This window comes from Pelophylax lessonae, assembly GCF_965119305.1.
Source record: "Pelophylax lessonae genome assembly, chromosome: 2".
NCBI classification, from domain to species: domain Eukaryota; kingdom Metazoa; phylum Chordata; class Amphibia; order Anura; family Ranidae; genus Pelophylax; species Pelophylax lessonae.
In genome coordinates, this window is record NC_138769.1 from 43,250,238 (window position 1) to 43,270,612 (window position 20,375).

Sequence of the window (20,375 nt, forward strand, 5' to 3'; positions counted from 1 at the left end):
TAAAAAATTGGGGAGGGATATGGAGTATATGGCGGTGGGTGGTACATGTAGGGGAGGGGGTGTGGAGTGTATGGCGGTGGGTGGTACATGTAGGAGAGGGGTGTGGAGTGTATGGCTGTGGGTGGTACGTGTAGGAGAGGGATGTGGAGTGTATAACTGTGGGTGGTACATGTAGGAGAGGGGTGCGGAGTGTACGGTGGTGGGTGGTACATGTAGGAGAGAGGTAAGGAGTGTATCGCAGTGGGTGGTACATGTAGGAGAGAGGTGTGGAGTGTATGGCTGTGGGTGGTACTTGTAGGAGAGGGGTGTGGAGTGTATGGCGGTGGGTGGTACATGTAGGAGAGAGGTGTGGAGTGTATGGCTGTGGGTGGTACTTGTAGGAGAGGGGTGTGGAGTGTATGGCGGTGGGTGGTACATGTAGGAGAGAGGTGTGGAGTGTATGGCTGTGGGTGGTACGTGTAGGAGAGGGGTGTGGAGTGTATGGCGGTGGGTGGTACATGTAGGAGAGAGGTAAGGAGTGCATGGCTGTGGGTAGTACATGTAGAGAGGGGTGTGGAGTGTATGGCGGTGGGTGGTATGTGTAGGAGAGGGGTGTGGAGTGTATGGCGGTGGGTGGTACATGTAGGAGAGAGGTGTGGAGTGTATGGCTGTGGGTGGTACGCGTAGGAGAGGGATGTGGAGTGTATGGCAGTGGGTGGTACGTGTAGGAGAGGGGTGTGGAGTGTATGGCTGTGGGTGGTACGTGTAGGAGAGGGATGTGGAGTGTATGGCTGTGGGTGGTACGTGTAGGAGAGGGGTGTGGAGTGTATGGCGGTGAGTGGTACGTGTAGGAGAGGGGTGTGGAGTGTATGGCGGTGGATGGTATGTGTAGGAGAGGGGTGTGGAGTGTATGGCTGTGAGTGGTACGTGTACGAGAGGGGTATGAAGTGTATGGCGGTGGGTGGTACGTGTAGGAGAGGGGTGTGGAGTGTATAGTTGTGGGTGGTACATGTAGGAGAGGGGTGCAGAGTGTATGACTGTGGGTGGTATGTTTGGGAGAGGGTTGGGGAGTATATGACTGTGGGTGGTACGTTTTGGAGAGGGGCGTGGAGTGTATGGCAGTGGGTAGTATGTGCAGAAGAGGGGTGCAGATGGTGTAAAAGTATATGGTGTGAATGAGTCCTAATTTATTGCTCCAGCACTGCAGAGGACATTTGGCAGAGCCAAGCATGGAACAATTGAAGTTAGCTTGCATAACCCATCAACTCACCTCCCTTAACCACTTGCCGACTGCCGTCAGTAGATTTACTGCGGCAGTCAGCCCCTCACAGGCAAAGTGACGTAAATTAACGTCACTAGCCTGTGAGGCTCTCGGGAGCGAGCGCGCGCTGCCGGCGGCGCGCTCCCGCTCCCGCGCGGTCACGGACCCGCCGGTCACTCGGCGATCGGCGGGGGAGAGGGAGAAAGGCAGGCAGCTTGTGTAAACAAGCTGCCTGTCAGTTCTCCCTGTGTAGAAACACTGATCATACGGTTCTACTATGTAGAACCGTATGATCAGTGTAACTACAGCTCAACAGACAGCCAATCACAGTTAGAATCACGCCCCTAGGGACACACACCACCCCTCCCTCTCAAATAAAGTTAACCCCTTCACTGCCAGTGTATTTTTACAGTAACAGTGCATATATATAGCACTGATTACTGTAGAAATGTCACTGGTAACCCCAAAAGTGTCAAAAATGTGAGTCAAGGGTCCGATTTGTCCGCCCCAATGTCGCAGTACCGCAAAAAAAAAATTGCGTTAAAAAAAAAAAACAACAAAAATGACAAAAATCTTTCCCTTTGTTAGTAAACGCAATAAGTTTTGCGCAAACCAATCAAAATACGCTTTTTGCGATTTTTTTTACCAAACAAATGTAGCAGAAAACAAATTGGCCGAAAATGTTAAAAAATTTAGATTTTTACTTTTTTTTTTGGGGAATTTCATATAAAAAAAATGTGAAAAATATTTTTATGTTTGCAAAATTGTCGCTCTTTTTTTGTTTATAGCGCGTGATCAAAAAATCGCACAGGTGATCAAATACCACCAAAAGAAAGCTCTGTTTGTGGGAAAAAAAGGACGTCAAATTCGTTTAGGTACAGTGTCGCACGACCGCGCAATTGTCCGTTAAAGTCACGCAGTGCCGAATCGCAAAATACCCCCCCTGGTCTTTTAGCAGCTAAATCCTCCGGGGCTTAAGTGGTTAACATATCCCACAGAACGAACTTCTGCAGGCATCCTCCCAGCGGGATCATTAGCAGCCAGAAGCTCCACCTCTATAGTATTTTTGTAAGCAGCACTGGTGGACACTAATCGGGGGCACTGGGGAGTGCTGAGAGAGGTCCACCAGTGCCCATCAATGCAGCCTCACTAGTGCCCAAAAATGCAGCCTGATCAATGCCATCAATACAGCCTCAGCAATGCCAATCAGCTAAGGTTAATCAGTGCCCATCAATGCAGCCTCATTAGTGCCCATTAATGCAGCCTGATCAGTGCATGGAGATTAGAGAGAGGAGAGCTGCCGGATTACACAGAGCGGGGATCTCCTGCTTACCCGGCATGGCCGCTGTCATATGAAATCCTGCCTCCTGGACCGGCTCCTATGATAGACTTCAGCAGTGTGCTGTCTATGATAGGAGAAATGAAGAGAGAGGCTGTTTATCCTGGTGCAGGTCAGATCCGCCATCCGAAATTGTTGAAACCAAGAAAGTGAAACCGCACTCGAAGATGAAATCAATGGTATCCTTTATTCCTCATGAACAAATTCATACAGACAGTGCATCAAAAGACATGCCAGTTTGACGCGTTTCACAATACAGAGGATTGCTTACTCATAACCACCATGGAGCCAGTTGTGTTACTGGTGCATGCGTTTCAAAGATACGGCATACCTTGCTGAACCTTCAGAGCATTGTGCCTGAACTAATGGCTCCTGGGGCTGGATACATATTGACCCCCACTAATTAGCCAGTGTTGCGTGCAGAGGTGCTGTTTAGCTTCCTCTGAATGCAGCAAACTTTCTGCCCTGTGGGCCCTGTGATTGTAGTGTGAGTTGTAGAAGATAATTGGAGACTAGAGGGGATCCAGCAGCACTCACCTTCGTTATCAGCACCCGAGTGAGTGAGGATCGACTACCATTATGTGATGGATTTGGTACTGTGTTGTGTTCCTAACCTCCCACAGACAAACTTCTCTCTCTCCCCTCCCATAAAGTTATATTTGGTAACTTCTTCCCTGTCTGAATGCACATTTTGATATAGTAAAACAGCCTGTTGCTGTGAAACTCACCCCTGTTCTTCCTGTCACACAGTCATAGCCCCACACAGTAGCTGCTGTGATTTACTTACTGCAAGTGGAGGAGAGACGTTCCACTGCCAGGGTAACGTTAATAAACCCTACCCTGTGAAAATTCCCTACCCTCGTCACTTCCTGTGAGGGTACGTCATTGAACAGCTGAGCAGCTTCCCAGTGCGCATGCTCAGAGCTGCGGCGGGAAGGGATTTTTCATGGGGTAGTGTTTTTTAACCTTACACCGTGTCATTTATCAGCTGTTGCAGCGCTTCCCAGTGCGCATGCCCAGCCACTAAATGAAATAATCTCAGATCTCATCAGCAGGTGCGGCGACCCAAATGAGTGACTGTGACTGTTACGGTATAAAACTGTGGCGTCCCAAATGAGTGACTGTTACGGTATAAAACACTGTAGCTGTGATTTGTATTTTCATAGACCCGCTGCCGAATTAATTGTCCTGGAGCAGAGATAAGGGAAGTCTGACAGGTTGGAGCCGAGATGATTTCGCGCGGCATTGGCTGATGAATGAGGCGGTGTTCCGTGGAAAAACACTACCCCATGAAAATTTCCTACCCTCCGCAGCTGTGAGCATGCGCACTGGCAAGCGGCTCAGCTGATGTATGATGTACCCTCACCGGAAGTGACGAGGGTAGGGAATTTTCACGGAACACCGGGAGGAGGGGGGAGGACTCAGAAGGAGGGGGAAAGAGCAGCGTAGTGACAGACTGCCCTCAGCCAATCACAGATCAGCTATACCAAAACTCGGACAAGAGCCAAGCCCCCTGTTTCTCCACTACCAATAACAGGCAGTCAAAAACGTTTCAGTTCAGAGCTCCCAAACCTCCCGGCCAATCAGCCCTCCAAAGCGGGGACAAAAGCGGGGACAGTCCCCGAAAAACGGGGATGTCTGGTCACCTTAATGTAATATGCTCTAGAACTGCCACTCACACCTCCTGATCCCACCCACCTTCCTGTGACAGCGGGCGGGGGATCTTCTACCTGAATCCACTGTCACATTTTTCAAATTGCACGGCTATCTAGGGGCTTCACCCACACAGCTGCATTGTTCATTCACAGAGTTCTGTGAATGAGAGAACTACAAGTACTGTCATCCACTGAGGCTAGTTCCCAATGAACTGCGAGGGCACTGATGCGCAATCTCATAGTTTATTCACAAGCCCTGCAGCTTGTAAACAGTCAGCCTGTATTAGAGGTACGGGCTTGAGGGCATGGCCCACTTTCCTGGTGCACATGGGGTCTTACTGCTCACTATTCTCCTTCTCCTGGACTCTCCAGTATACACGCTTGCTAATGCCCAGGACCAAGCGGGGCGGCTTTCATGTGACATCAACATTATGCCGGTACCCTGACTTTCATACAGGTGCCTTCTGGTCCCACAAAACATACACCTGCTCAGGATGTGACATTTTGAAGGAGACAACACTTCAGAGCAGTGTCCCATTCCACCAGTCCAGCTTGAGTCTGCCTACTCTCTCACAGTGACAGAGTGGGGTCCTGCCAGGCACCAGCACGGACCCAGTGTGTGTGCATAATTAACTCTTTTCTCTCCCGTACTATGTGGCTGGGTGCATAGGGTCTCTGCCACAAGGGTCCAGTCCCGATTTCTGGGGCACTGCCTGTTTCCTTCACTATGCATGAGACTTGTCACCCCTGCCAGTAGCGCTTTCCACTGTTCCCCCCCACACTGTCGCTGCTACTGAACCCCCCCCCCACACCACCGCTGCCACTGAATCCCCCCCCACACCACCACCACTGCTGCCACTAACCCCCCCCCCACCACCACCACTGCTGTCACTGTTCCCCCCCCCCACATCACCACCACTGCTGCAACTGATCCCACCCCCCCCCCCCACACAACCACCACTGCTGCCACTGATCCCCCCCATACTACCACCACTGCTGTCAATAATCCCCCCCCACACCACCATCACTGCTGTCAATGATCCCCCCCACACCACCATCACTGCTGCCACTGATCCCATACCCCCCACACCACCACCACTGCTTCCACTGATCCGCCCCCCCCCCACGCCACTACTGCTGCCACTACCCCCCCCCCCACACACACCACCACCACTGCTACCACTGATCCCATCCCCTCCCACACCACCACCACTGCTGTCACTGATTCCCCCGCACCACCACCACCACTGCTGTCACTGATCCTACCCCAACCCTACACCACCACTACTGCTGCCACTGATCCCATCCCATCCCCCAACCACCATCAATGCCACTAATCACCACTACCACTCATCCCCTCTCACCCCCCAACCACCACCCTTGCCACTGATCCCATGCCCCCCTCACCGCTGCCACTCATTCCATCCCCCTTATCACCACCACTGATCCCATCCTCCCTTACCGCTGCCACTTATCCTATCCCCCCCACTACCACCACCGCTGCCACTCATCTCATCCCCGCCACCACCACTGCCACTTATCTCATTCCATTCCATCCCCCAACCACCACTGCCACTCATCCCATCCCCAACACAGCTGCCACTCATCCCACCACCACTGCCGCTGATCCCATCCCCACCCACCACCACTGCTGCCACTGATCCCATCCCCCACTACCACCACCACTGCCACGCATCTCATCCCCGCCACCACCACTGCCACTTATCTCATTCCATTCCATCCCCCAACCACCGCTACCACTCATCCCATCCCCCCAACACTGCTGCCACTCATCCTATCCCCCAAACACAGCTGCCACTCATCCCACCACCACTTCCAATCATCCCATTCCATCCCCCCTCCACCACAGCTGCCATTCATCCCATCCTCCCACCACCACTGCTGCCACTGATCCCATCCCCACCCAACCACCACTGCTGCCACTGATCTCATCCCCCACCACCACCACTGCCACTCATCCCAGGGGCATAACTACAGGGGTCGAAATTGCAATGGCCCATATGTTGTCCCTGTACACCTGGATAGGGGGGCAGCATATAGAGGAAAAAATCCCCTCCATCTTTCTCCTGCAGCCGCTAAAAGCCAGCTTCTCCTCCTCTCCCTCCCATAGGCATTCAGAGGCTGCAGGAGGAAAATGGAGGGGATCTTTCCTCTATATATCACCCTCGCTGCTTCTCCTATCCAGGTCCTGCTGATCAGTGGGAAGGGCCTTGGCCTTAATGGTTTCTTGCACCTTGGCCCTGAAGGTTCTATTTACGCCTCTGAGTGAACTTTTTCTTTTGGCTATCCACTTACCTAAATTATCTTATCCTTTTTACCATGATCCAACAGCTGCGGCATTCATTGCCGTTTTTCATTCAGTGATGAAAGGCTCCCTTTCTTGGGCGCACTGGTACAGTTCAGCCCCACCTCTATAGGGCTCGTCTACCTCTGTCTCCCATCTAAGAGACAGTTCCATGGAAGTACAAGGGCTTGTAATGTGCAGGTGCGGCCAGGTGAGGGAGCCTTTCACCGCGGAAAGTAAAGAAACTCTGGTGCCTTTGCTCATTGGATCCTATTTGAGTGAAGGTAGGATTGTTTAGGTTAGGTCAAAGGAGCAAAAAGTTCACTCTTTAAATTATGTGTGGATAGAAAAATAAGTTCCTCATAAGCGCCAAGAACTTTTGTGTGAAGCCTGTAAACAATATTAATTTCTATTTCAAAAATAATATTTTCAATTATTCTTCATATTCGTCATAGATATGACTCAGTGCTCGGTGAGTCCGGCTGACAGAACAGACTGCGGATATCCAGGAATTAGTTCTAAAGAATGCAATTGTAGAGGATGCTGCTTTGACTCATCGATTCCTGGGACCAAATGGTGCTTCTTCTCTAAAGACTACAGTAAGGGTTATTCCTATGCTTACAATCTAAAAGGAAGGGGCAAGTGATGCAAATAGATAATAACTGAGCGGAGGGGGCGGCAGTTGATGGAGAAATAAAAATCAGCTCCAAAGCAGGATACACTTCCTAAAGAGGTGAGTTTTCAGAGACTACCTAAAGATGGCGTAGGAGATAGCCAGAGAGATTAGGGTAGGGAGCACCAGAGTAAGGGAGAGGCCCTGACGAAGTCCTGTGCATAGGAGTAGGTGATAAGGGAGCTAGAAAGCTGAGGTGAAAGGCTCCCTGGTCATGTCTGCACATTACACATACTCTATCATAAAAACCTGGTTTAGGACTCTACTCCAAAAATTATATACCAAAGAAAGATTCTGTCCCAAATTGAACCACACCAGCACAACCACTCAAGTAATCTATTAACCTTCTCTATTGAATACAATACACACACACACAATTCAAAAAATGTTTCGGCCAAAAGCCACTTAAAATAAAAACAAGCCCTGGATCAACTATGGATTTTATATGCATATGACATAATATATCAGAATTATAACAATTTTTCATTCAAAAGCCCCAAGCAATGGACCTTCATATACATTTCAGACCAGATTCTATATGTAGTGATAATGCATGTCTGGATATTTTCGCTGGTGTTGCTTCTATACCTGAGTGTGTCCAGAGGAGTTACACAACCACCAAATCTCACCAACACATATATACAGAATGTCTGAATGCTCATTCCCAGTAAAGTGTATAGAGTCCATCCATCCAATTGGCAGTTCCACTCAGACCTCCCTCACACCATCATAGATGTTTCCGGCATAAGGAACACAGAAAAAGGAAGCTCACATAGATTGAGAGTAGTAAAGTCTATCCCAAGGTCCATACCAGGTACAATGTCCTGTAATGGGGTTTTGCATGGGCAATTGGAGAGAGGATGATCACAATTATCACACCATATAATTAATTAAAATTTCTCTCTTTATTGAACATATATATATATATATATATATATATATATATATATATATATATAAGACAAAAGACACAATATATTATAACTACATAGAAAGACTGGATAAAAGAAAAACGCATATGTAGAAATATATTCCCATGGGGAATGCTGATACAGTGTATCTCATTAGATGTTACGGTCTCTAGATAGCACGGTCTAGGGTCCCCAGCAAGCCGACGCGTTTCACAACAGGGCTTCCTCAGGGCCAGAGAAACCATGGCAGACCGATATTTCCAGCTGCGATAGAGACCTTGGCAGACACATGCGTTGAGGGGCAGATCAGTGCAGGCAGATATATGCAAGACGTTATATGCAATAGAATAACTGCAAATATGTAGATTTGGGGGAGAATTCACAGTCAGAATCCTATCAAACTTATCACAGGAAACCCCAAAATTACAGGCACCAGGCACATTCCTCGTCTAATATTACCCTCACTTTGATGGCAAGGTCTATGATATGGCCAATACATATGGATATATAAAGTGTACTCTATGAAGCATCTGCCTCATGTATACCGTGGTTCTAACAGAGACCCCATTTACGTTGATGTAATATTAGACGAGGAATGTGCCTGGTGCCTGTAATTTTGGGGTTCCCGTGATAAGTTTGAGAGGATACTGACTGTGAATTCTCCCCCAAATCTACATATTTACAAGTATTCTATTGCATATAACCTCTTGCATATATCTGCCTGCACTGATCTGCCCCTCAACACATGTGTCTGCCAAGGTCTCTATCGCAGCTGAAAATATCGGTCTGCCTTGGTCTCTCTGGCCCTGAGGAAGCCCAGTTGTGAAAGCGTCGACTTGCTGGGGACCCTAACCGTGCTATCTAGAGACCGTAACATCTAATGAGATACACTGTATCAGCATTCCCCATGGGAATATATTTCTACATATGCGTTTTTCTTTTATCCAGTCTTTCTATGTAGTTATAGTATATTGTGTCTTTTGTCTTTATATATATATATGTTCAATAAAGAGAGCAAATTTAATTAATTATATGGTGTGATAATTGTGATCATCCTCTCTCCAATTGCCCATACAAAGCCCCATCTTTCTCTTAGTATTTTGTTGTACACAATAATAGGGGTTTGGGCACACTATCACGGCAATTGTTAGTCCTGTAATGGGCTTAGTCCTTAGAATGCTCAGTAGTATCAGTGCACCAATAGTGGACATAATGTGAAAAGGGTATACATAACAATCCTGGTCCAAGAGCCCCATGTGCCACAGGAAGAGGGCTGGATAGAACAAAAAAGGTAAACCGGTTTTGCCGTCAGAACCAGCTTCACCAGAAGCTGAAAAATGTATCTGTGGAGGATCATGTGTTTACAAGCCTTTCAAGATGGCAGCCATAGCCCCTGGAGCGGGCGTTGTGCGTGATGATGTCGTCAACGTCACAATGCAGCACACTGCTGTACGTATGCGCAATGATATCACGTAGTAAACATGAAGACATCACCGACGTGCCTTGCCATCTTGTTGACAGAAAAGAGTATAACAGACAGTATAATGTAATATAAAAGAACAAAAATTAAAATATAAAGACATAATTACTTCTCTCTGTCATCTCATTATTACTTCAGACGTAATATGCAAAAAAAAAAAAAATAAGATGTAAGATATATTCAAGGAAAAATAAATTTTAAAAACCCCCAAAACCACAACAAGAAAATGCGCCGATGCCACAGGAATATGCGTGGTTCTTAAAAAAGTTTCCACACTTTTTTTTAACTTTAATAAATATTTTTTAAAAATGTCTTATTTGTTTTACTTAGGGCTCTTTCACACGGCCGCTCCGCTTGTCTGCAAATCATCCTATTTTTTTGCGGATGATTTGCGGACATAATGTAAGTCAATGGCACTGCGGATGTCAGCGGAATACCATCCGCTGACATCCGATTTTCTTCCTTTCAGTTCTGTTCCGTTTTTTGGAACGGAACAGAACCCTATTTTTTCATCCGTGTAAAAAACGGAAAGGAAGGAACATCGGATGTCAGCGGTGTTATCCGCTGACATCCGCAATGCCCATAGACTTACTGTACATTATGTCCGTATATAATCCGCAAACAGATGGAATGATATGCGGGCATACGGAGCGGATGACACAAATGTCATCCGCTCCGTGAAAAAAAAAAAAAAAGTCCCGCAGCGGAGAAGAAATGCGGAGCGGCCGTGTGAAAGAAGCCTTATAAGTTTTTATTTTTATTTTTACACTGTCCCTTTATTTATTTATTTTTATTCCTATTACAAGGAATATAAACATGCCTTCTGTTAGAAATAAGGATGACAGGAACTCTTTATGGAGAGATTTGGGGTCAAAAACACCCCAAATCTCTCCTTTACCTTTAATAGCAAAAGTTCAAACAAAATGTTTTTTTTTTATCTTTTGCTTTAAAAAGAAAAAAATTGTTTACTTTCACCCTGGACTGGAAGTGATGTTCACTGCAGTCCTCCAAGGCCATAGAGGTGATCAAAGACAATCTAGATTTTGATTGCCTCTGGGACCAGCCGGCCGCACCGCCAGATCTTTTCTTGGGCGGGCTGGTAAGCCTGAAAAACACCGATGAGCAGCAGGAGGGGGACGTCCTCTCCTGCCACTTCTGAAAGCGTTCCAGAGGCTCATGAGCTGAAAAAAGCAAATACCGGAGATTTGGGTGATAGCTTCAGCCATAACCTGGGTAAACCACTTCAAAGCTGCGATGTATATATACGTATTGCGGTCTTGAAGGGCTTAAATTATATGTTCTAAACAGGAGCTGTATCGTAAGACCTGGGAACTCTGGAACATCTTTATCTTGTCTGATGAGGGCGTTGCTCTGCTACACTCCTGAACAGTGTCGTGGGGGTGGTCTCCTTCGTCAGGGACGACTTTCTGATCCTCTAACTTCCTCCCGCCTTCTTCCCTCCCTTATGCCTTCCGGCTTCCCATATCCTCCCCTCTCTCTCCCTCCTTCTCTTCCTCCTTTCCCCCCTCCCCTTCCTTCCCTTCTTCGCTCCTCTCCCTTCCTTGTGTGTTTATCTTTTTATCTTTTCCTCTTTTTATTTATGTCTTTCTCCCTTCCTTGTTAAAAGGGAAAAAAGTAGAGGAATACGCACGGGGTGGACGGGCAACCCGATGGTCTATTTTATTGCCAGTCCTGAAATATCACTGTCATGGTGCATATAAAATCATTGGGATTTTCATGTTTGAGCCTACTGGAAGGGACAGTCATGACGTTACATACTTTATATGATTGTTTGGTTTCTTATGTTTATATTGCTGAAATGTTTCCATTCTGCCCCGTTGTATTCTCCTCTGTGTTCTAATAAAGTTATATTTGAAAAAAAAAAAAATTATATATTCTTCTCTGTCAACAAGATGGCACTGCAGGCTGGTGACGTCATTGCATTTAGTAAGTGATTTCATTGCACATGCGCACCGCGATGTGCTGCGTTGTGGCGTTGATGACATGAGATCTCGTCTAGGAATTAGATGAAGGTCCATTGCTTGGGCCTTTTGAATGAAGTATCTATAAAAGTATTATATATATTATGTCATATACGTACCTATAGAATCCAGAGTCCATTCAGAGCTGGTTTTTATTTTATTTGCGTGTTGGCCAAACTTTGTAACCACTTGCCGACCGCCGTCAGTATATGTACTGCGGTGGTCAGCCCCTCCTGGGCAAAGTGACGTAGGGGTATGTCACTCGCCCACGAGCCTCTAGGGGGCGAGCGAGCGCCGCCGGAGGCACGCTCCTGCCCCCGCTCGTTCACTAACATCCCCGCACGAGTGACCGACGGCTCCGATGTCTGCCAGTCACTCGCAATCTCCCGCTGGAGAGGGAGAAAGGCAAACAGCTAATGTAAACACAGCCGTCTGTCATTCTCCCTGATGTAGTTAGAATCACGCCCCTAGGGATGCATTTAACTCACTGTTTACCAATAAAGTTAACCCCTTTCCTGCCAGTGTCATTTTTTACAGTAACAGTGCATATGTATAGCACTGATTACTGTAGTAATGTCATTGGGACCCCCAAAAGTGTCAAAAATGTCAGTCAAGGGTCCGATCTGTCCGCCGCAATGTCACAGTCCCGCAAAAAAAATCACAGATCGCCGCCATTACTTGTTAAAAAAAAAAAACAATAGAAATGACATAAATCTTTCCCGTAGTTAGTAAACACAATAACTTTTGCGCAAACCAATCAAAATACGCTTATTGAGATTTTTTTCACCAAAAATATGTAGCAGAAAACAAATTGGCCTAAAATGTTAAAAATTTTAGATTTTTACATTTTTTTGGGGGGGGAAATTTCATATAAAAAAAATTGAAAAGTATTGTTATTTTTTCAAAATTGTCGCTCTTTTTTGTTCATAGCGCGAAAAATAAAAATCGCACAGGTGATCAAATTCCACCAAAAGAAAGCTCTGTTTGTGGGGAAAAAGGACGCCAATTTAATTTGGGTACAGCATCGCACGACCGCGCAATTGTCCGTTAAAATCACGCAGTGCCGAATCGCAAAATCGGCCCTGGTCTTTGAGCAGCCAAATCCTCGGGGCTTAAGTGGTTAAATTGCTTGTGCATTGTATTCAATAAAGTATAAAAGGTTTTTGGATTATTTGAGTGGTTGTGCTGGTGTAGTTCAGTTTTGGACAGAATCTTTTTCTTTGGTATATCATTTTTTGGAGTCTTAAACCAGGTTTTTATAGTAGAGTTCATATTTTAAAATTAATACTGATGACTCCTCCTGAAACACCTGTTCTCTCTGCAAAGTTCCCACACCAGACTAGGTTCATCCCCTTGTATATATGCTCTACTAAATGGGACATGACACTACTAAATGGGAAACTATGTCACAAAACATATTATCTCACTACATACACCAGCCAAGACTTAAAAGTACACTTACAAAGATGCAGCTTAACAGCAAAAACATTCTTTCATTAGGCACCCTGCTACATGCGCTTTCATAGACCTCATTTGAGTGAGGATGGAATCATTTAAGTGGGGGCGAAGTGCAAAAAGGAATAGGCACAATTATTTTTTAAGTGCACTTATTCTTTAACCACTTCAGCTCCAGAAGGTTTTACTCCCTTAATGACCAGGCCATTTTTTGCGATACGGCACTGCGTTGCTTTAACTGACAATTGCGCGATCGTGCGAAGCTGAACCCAAATAAAATTTATGTCCTTTTTTTGTCCATAAATAGTTCTTTCTTTTGGTGGTATTTGATCACCTCTGCGTTTTTTTTTTTTTTTTTTTTGCGCTACATACAAAAAGAACCACAATTTTGAAAAAAAAAAAACAAAAACAATATTTTTTACTTTCTGCTATAAAACACACTTAATGCAATTTTTTTTAGAAATCTAATTTTTTCATCATCTTAGGGCCAATATGTATTCTTCTACTTATTTTTGGTAAGCGTATATTGATTTGTTTGTGCAAAAGTTATAGTGTCTACAAACTATGGGATAGATTTATGGACATTTAATTTTTTTTTCATTGCTTTCACTAGTAATGGCGGTGATCAAGGATTTTTAGTGGGACTGTGACATTGCAGCGGACAAATCTGACACTAAGTGGGGACCAGTGACACTAATACAGTGATCAGTCCTAAAAAAAATGCACTGTTACTGTGTAAATGACACTGGCAGGGAAGAGGTTAACACCAGGGGCGATCAAGGGGTTAAGTGTGCTCCTAGGGAGTGCTTTCTAACTGTGTGAGCAGTGGATGCACTAGAGCAAAAGAGAGATCTGTGTTTCATCTTAGCTGAAACACAATATCTCTCTCTTCCTCTGTGAAAGAACAGCGGTCTGCTTTGTTTACATAGGCAGACCACCGTTCTGTCATTCCATGCAAAGATCGGCGGGTCCCAGTGACCATCGCGGCCGCCGGACCCGCAGAGCTGCTGTGTCCAATAACAGCAGGAGTGGGGCTCTGGTGGCACGCATGTGCCCCCTGACATCTCGTGCACCCGGGCCACCCTGCCGCAGTATATATGCGGCAGGTGGTCCAGAAGTGGTTGTCTCACATTTAGAGGAAAATTTCCTCATAGTTCCTCATAAGCTTTCAAAAATGTTTTATGTGCAACCTGTCAACAATATTAATTGCTACTTCAAAAATTATATTTTCAATTATTCTTCATAGATAAGGCTCAGTGCTCGGTGAGTCCGGCTGACAGAACAGACTGCGGATATCCAGGAATTTGTTCCAAAGCATGCCATTCCAGAGGATGCTGCTTTGACCCATCTATTCCTGGGGTCAAATGGTGCTTCCACAAAAAGAAATACGGTAGATGGTTTTACTATACTATTGTAGAACTACCCCAGTAGGGGCCGCTGGTAAATGTGGTCGTCTTCCACCCTGCACAGCCAGGCACACAAAATTCCAGTCACTCAGAGACAAGAAGCAGCCCTTGCACCTTTTTTTTTTTTTTTTATTTAGGATGGGGAAGGGTGCCTATGGGATGCCCATTTGATCAATGAAACTCTGTAGGGACTTGAACTATACATTCCATATATAAATTCTCTCCTCTTCTACCTCCAGCACCCACTTGCTTGCAGACTATCACTTCCAGGACCAGCTAGCACATGTTTCCGACACAGCTGAGATTCAGGCACAATCTCAGCTGTGTCTGGACGAATGCACTTTGGGGACTGCGGGCCCCTATGGTGTAGCAAAAATTTGAAGTCTTTAGTGCCAGCTGACCTATCTGTGGCTACTGCTCCCAGTATTACTTCTTCAGGCACTACCACCGTCCTGGCTGTAGCTGCCCCTTTCCACTGCCTGTGCCACCACACTCCTCCTGACTGGCTTTGCACCCATCCCAGACTGCTCCATCCCCATCCTCCTGACTGTGTGTCACTTGCGAGCCCTCTTGGCTGTTCCTTGTCCATCTGGAGACTTGCCCGGCAGTGTTCCCGTTGTCCTCTTCTTACTTCGGTGCTTCCTGGCCAGGACACCTCTGTGTGTCTCAAAGAGGGTCCTGTCCGCACCCGAGCCCAGGCCCAAAGTCACCCCCCCCCAGACTGAGGAGCTCCCACAAAGGCCACGACAGACTAACACTCCATATCTAGCTTCCACCCAAACAAACTCCTCCCTAGGTGTGCTGACGCAGAGTATTTGAGGGGTCCTGCCCCCTGCCAACCGAGGTTGGGGATTGGTCAGGGCCCTCAAAATACTCCAGGCAGCTCCACCTTACTTCCCCTCCCATTCTTCTGGAAGTTTCCAGTAAGTTAGAGAAGTAGGGGGAAGGTCTCAGTATTGCTGCCTGTGAGTCATCCAGCTGTCCCTGGATCTCTGCCCAACCCAGGAAAAACACAGACAAGCTTGGCTGCCAGGCAAGCCTGCACAAATTTACCTACTCTAAACAGAAACATTTCTATCTATACTTCTAGCACACTAGAGAGGGTGCTACACTATCCTTTCCATTATTATTAATAAAATACTCTATTTTCATAGTGCCAACAGTTTACACAGCTCTTTACAATAAAAAAACAGTGTAAGTGCCAGACTTTGGCTTGGTATTAGCCTCTTACAATCCCCTATGTAGCAGAACTCAGACTGGAAAAGAAAGAAGCAACCCTAAAAGCCAGTCATATATACAGTACTAAAGTGATTATGTGTTACCAAGGATCATGCTGATATGAAGAGTGTGCAGAGTGACAGAGAGATAATCTCATTAGTCTTCTGCTTCTCCTTTTGCTGTCCAGTCACTGGGAGGGGCTACTGAACTGCAGCAAAGAAAAATCAAATCCTCTGTCTGGGTAGATACAGCTGTACATGAGGTAGGAATATCTTGGGTCAGGATGGACAGAAATAAAAACTCTTTGTCAAGTTAAACAGCTCACATGTAAGTATTTCACCTATATGTTTAACTGTTTGCCTTGGCTTCAGCCTTCAAGAATAAATGCAGTTATTCTTTTGTCTCTCCCCTGACCTAAACAATCCTACCCTACCCATCAGGATCCAATAGCTGCGACTTCCATTGTTTGTCTACATTCAGTGGTGAAAAGGCTCCTTTTCTTGGTTGCACCGGCACATTAGAGCTCCACCTCTTTGGGGTTTGTCTACCTCCATCTCCAAGCTAAGGGATGGTCCCATAGAAGTCCAAGGACCTGTAATGTGCAGGTGCAGCCAGGAGAGGGAGCCTTTCATCTCTGAATGTAAACAAACTCTGGTGTCTAAGCTCATTGGATCTCATCTGAGTGAGGGTTGGATTGTTTAGGTCAGGTCAAAAGAGCAAAAAGGTTCACTTTATCTGAAAGTGCACTTACTCTTCAAGTCATGTGTGGTTAGAAAAATAAGTTCCTCTTAAGTGCCAGAAACTCATGTGTAGACTGTAAACATTAATTGCTCTTTCAAAAATAACATTTTCAATTATTCTTCATAGATAAGACTCAGTGCTCAGTGAGTCCGGCTGACAGAACAGACTGCGGATATCCAGGAATTAGTTCAGAAGAATGCAATTCCAGAGGATGCTGCTTTGACCCATCTATTCCCGGAGTCAAATGGTGCTTCTTCCCCAAAAACTACAGTAAGGGTTATTTCTCTGCTTATAATCTAAAGTGGACGGGAAAGTGATACAAAGGGATAATAACTGTGGGGGGATGAGTTGATAGAGAAAGCAACATTCTGCTCTGAGGCAGGATAGGCTTCCCTGAAGAGGTGAGTTTTCCAACATCACCCAAAGGTGGAGTAAGGAGCTGGAGAGATTGGGGTAGGGAAATCCAGAGGAATAGAGAGGCCTTGAAGAAGTCCTGAGCATTGTAGTAGGTGACAATGGAGGTTGCCAGAATGCACTTACAGCATAACGCCCTTCCCAAAGCACTATGTTTTCTTCTTCACTTTTTAAGGCTCAGAAATAGACTGTTCCTACTTGTCCCGACTCACGACAAAGTAGCACTTAGTATATACTTAACTCAACCACCTTGACTCACATCTTTACAGCTTACCACTTTATGATGTTCCACCATTAGCTGCAAAGGGAAGCCACTGTATTTCACTCAGGAAGGCTTTGCACTTTATGACTTCAGGCTTGGTCCCTAAGCAGGCCTTGTACCGCAGCAGGCTTCAAAATAGAGACCCAGCCACCAAGTGGGAAACATGAATCACCTGTTCCCTCACTACCAAGGCCTCTGTTACCTGCCATTGTCAACACTCCCATTGTTAGCTGTTACTACTTCTATCCCTCCACTTAACATTATTTAATTGCTATTCCAAATACAATGTTTTCAATTATTCTTTATACACTGCTCAAAAAAATTAAAAGAACACTTTGAAAACACATCAGATTTCAATGGGAAAAAATATCATGCTGTATATCTATACTGATATGGATGGGGTAATGTGTTAGGAATGAAAGGATGCCACATTGTTTAATGGAAATGAAAATTATCAACCTACAGAGGGCTGAATTCAAAGACACCCCCCAAAAATCAAAGCGAAAAAATAATGCAGCAGGCTAGTCCATTTTGCTGAAATTTCATTGCAGCAACTCAAAATGGTACTCAGTAGTTTGTATGACCCCCACGTGCTTGTATGCATACCTGACAACATTGGGGCATGCTCTTAATGAGACAAAGGATGGTGTCCTGGGGTATTTCCTCCCAGGACTGGACCAGGGCATCATTGAGCTCCTGAACAGACTGAGGTGCAACGTGGGGGCGTTGGATGGACAGAAACATAATGTCCCAGAGGTGTTCTATTGGATTTAGGTCAGGCGAGCATGGGGGCCATTCAATGGTATCAATTTCTTCATCCTCTAGGAACTGGCTGCATACCTTTGCCACATGAGGCCGGGCATTGTCGTGCACCAGGAGGAACCCAGGACCCACTGCTCCAGCGTAGGGTAGGGTCTGACAATGGGTCCAAGGATTTAATTCCAATACCTAATGGAAGTCAGGGTGCCATTGTCTAGCCTGTAGAGGTCTGTGTGTCCCTCCATGGATATGCCTCCCCAGACTATCAATGACCCACCACCAAACTAGTATTGCTGAACGATGTTACATGCAGCAAAATGTTCTCCATGGCTTGTCTGTCACATGTGATCAGGGTGAACCTGCTCTCATCTGTGAAAAAGCACAGAGTGCCAGTGGTGGACCTGCCAATTTTGGTGTTCAATGGCAAATGGCAATTAAGCTCCACGGTGCTGAGTAGTGAGCACAGGGACCTCTAGAGGATGTCAGGCCCTCAGGCCACCCTCATGAAATCGGTTTCTGATTGTTTGGTCAGAGACATTAATACCAGTGGCCTACTGGACATCATATCGTAGGGCTCTGGCAATGCTCATCCTGTTCTTTCTTGTACAAAGGAGCAGATACCGGTCCTGCTGATGGGCTAAGGACCTTCTACTGCCCTATCCAGCTCTCCTAGAGTAACTGCCTGTCTCCTGGAATCTCCTCCATGCTCTGGAGACTGTGCTGGGAGACACAGCAAACCTTCTGGCAATGGCACAAATTGATGTGCCATCCTGGAGGAGTTAGACTGCCTGTGTAACCTCTATAGGGTCCAGGTATCCCCTCATGCCACCAGTAGTGACACTGACCCTAGCCAAATGCAAAACTAGTGGAAAAACAGTCAGAAAATATGACATTTCAGCAAAATGGACTAGCCTGCTGCATAATTTTTTTACTTTGATTTTTAGGGATGTCTTTGAATTCAGCCCTCTGTAGGTTTATAACTTTTTCATCAAACAATGTGGCATCCTTTCGTTCCTAACACATTACCCAGTCCATATCAGTACAGATATCCAGCATGACATTTTTCCCAATTGAGATCTAAAGTGTTTTCAAAGCGTTCTTATAATTTTTTTGAGCAGTGTAGATAAGGCTCAGTGCTTGGCAGTGGCGGCCCGTCCATTGGGGGCGCAAGGGCACCGCCCCTCCTATCCATGCATCCAGCCCCCTAATCTACATGCAGGGCGCTGGATGCATGGATTCTAATATTTTTTTTTTTTAAGCACATGATTAGAGCCAAAGGCTCTAATAGGCTTCAAAAAAGGGTGGGCTCAGGGTGCAGAGCACTGCACCCTGAGCCCACTCAGTTGTGTGACAATAGCGAATGAATATTCGTTATTGCCACACTGATTCTCCTCCCAGCCAATCAGGAAGCGGGTCCTGAGGCCTGTTTCCCGATTGGCCGAAAGGAGAAGACATGCTATTGGCCAAGAAGGGGGGAGGAGACACCCGCCGAGAAGGGACATGAAGGAGCCTAAGGGGGAAGTCGCCTGTCAAGCTAGGTAAACTGGCTGGCGGGCGAGCAGGACGGAGAGATGTGGTGGTGCAGGCTGGAGTGATATGGGGGGGCTGGTCCGTCTGACGCCCCCCCCCCCCCCCCCCACTCCTCCACTGATGGAGCACCAGCCACCACAGAACAGAACAGAATGTGGATATCCAGGAATGAGTTCTGAAGAATGCCATTCCAGAGGATGCTGCTTCAACTCATCTTGTCCCGGGGTTAAATGGTGCTTTCACGCAATGACTACAGTAAGGGTTTTTCCTAAGCTATCATTTCCATTAAACACCTTAAGGTCGGACACTTTTACCCCTTTCCAGCCCGAGCCACTTTCCAGCTTTCAGCACTGTTATCCTTTGAATGACAATTACTCAGTCACACAACACTGTACCCAGATGAGATTTTTATCATTTTCTTTTTGTCTGAGACAGACAGATATTTCTTTTGCTGGTGTTTAATCACCACTGTTTTTTTTTTTTTTATATGAATGGAAAAAGAACAAGTTAATCTTAGTTTCTGAGTTAAAATTTTGAAAATAAAATATTTTTCTTCATATATTTAGGGCAAAATATATTCTGCTACACATCTTTAGTTAAAATAATCCAAATCAGTGTATATTATTTAGTCTATGAGAAAGTTATAGAGTCTACAAACTATGGTATATATATTTGAAAGTTAATCAGTCCTGATGTATTGACTGCCTATCTCATTTCTTGGGGCCCTAAAATGCCAGGACATACCAAATACCCCCAAATGACCTCTCTTTGGAAAGTAGACAGTCCAAGTCATTTGGTAAGAGGCGTGGCGAGTTTTATGAAGTTGTAATTTTTTTGTCACACTTTTTTGGAATGTAAGAAAAAAAATATTTTTTTCTTTAAATTGTTTTCACAAAGTTGCCATTTTAATTATTTATTTTTCACACACAGCATTGGCATACTTACAATTACACCCCAAACACATTCTGCTATGCCTCCCAAGTATGGGGATATCACATGTGTGAG

At 45.8% G+C, this 20,375-nt stretch overlaps 1 protein-coding gene across 1 annotated transcript in view; it reads left to right on the plus strand.

The window, feature by feature from the left end:
• The window catches only part of LOC309546612 (uncharacterized protein), a gene marked incomplete at both ends in the record, with an annotated part of 437,777 nt that overhangs the window by 316,225 nt on the left and 101,177 nt on the right, over positions 1 to 20,375 (plus strand). The window contains one exon of the mRNA XM_082246351.1: positions 16,532 to 16,675. Within this exon, the coding sequence (XP_082102477.1) occupies positions 16,532 to 16,675 (144 nt within the window). The remainder of the gene's footprint in view (positions 1 to 16,531; positions 16,676 to 20,375) is intronic.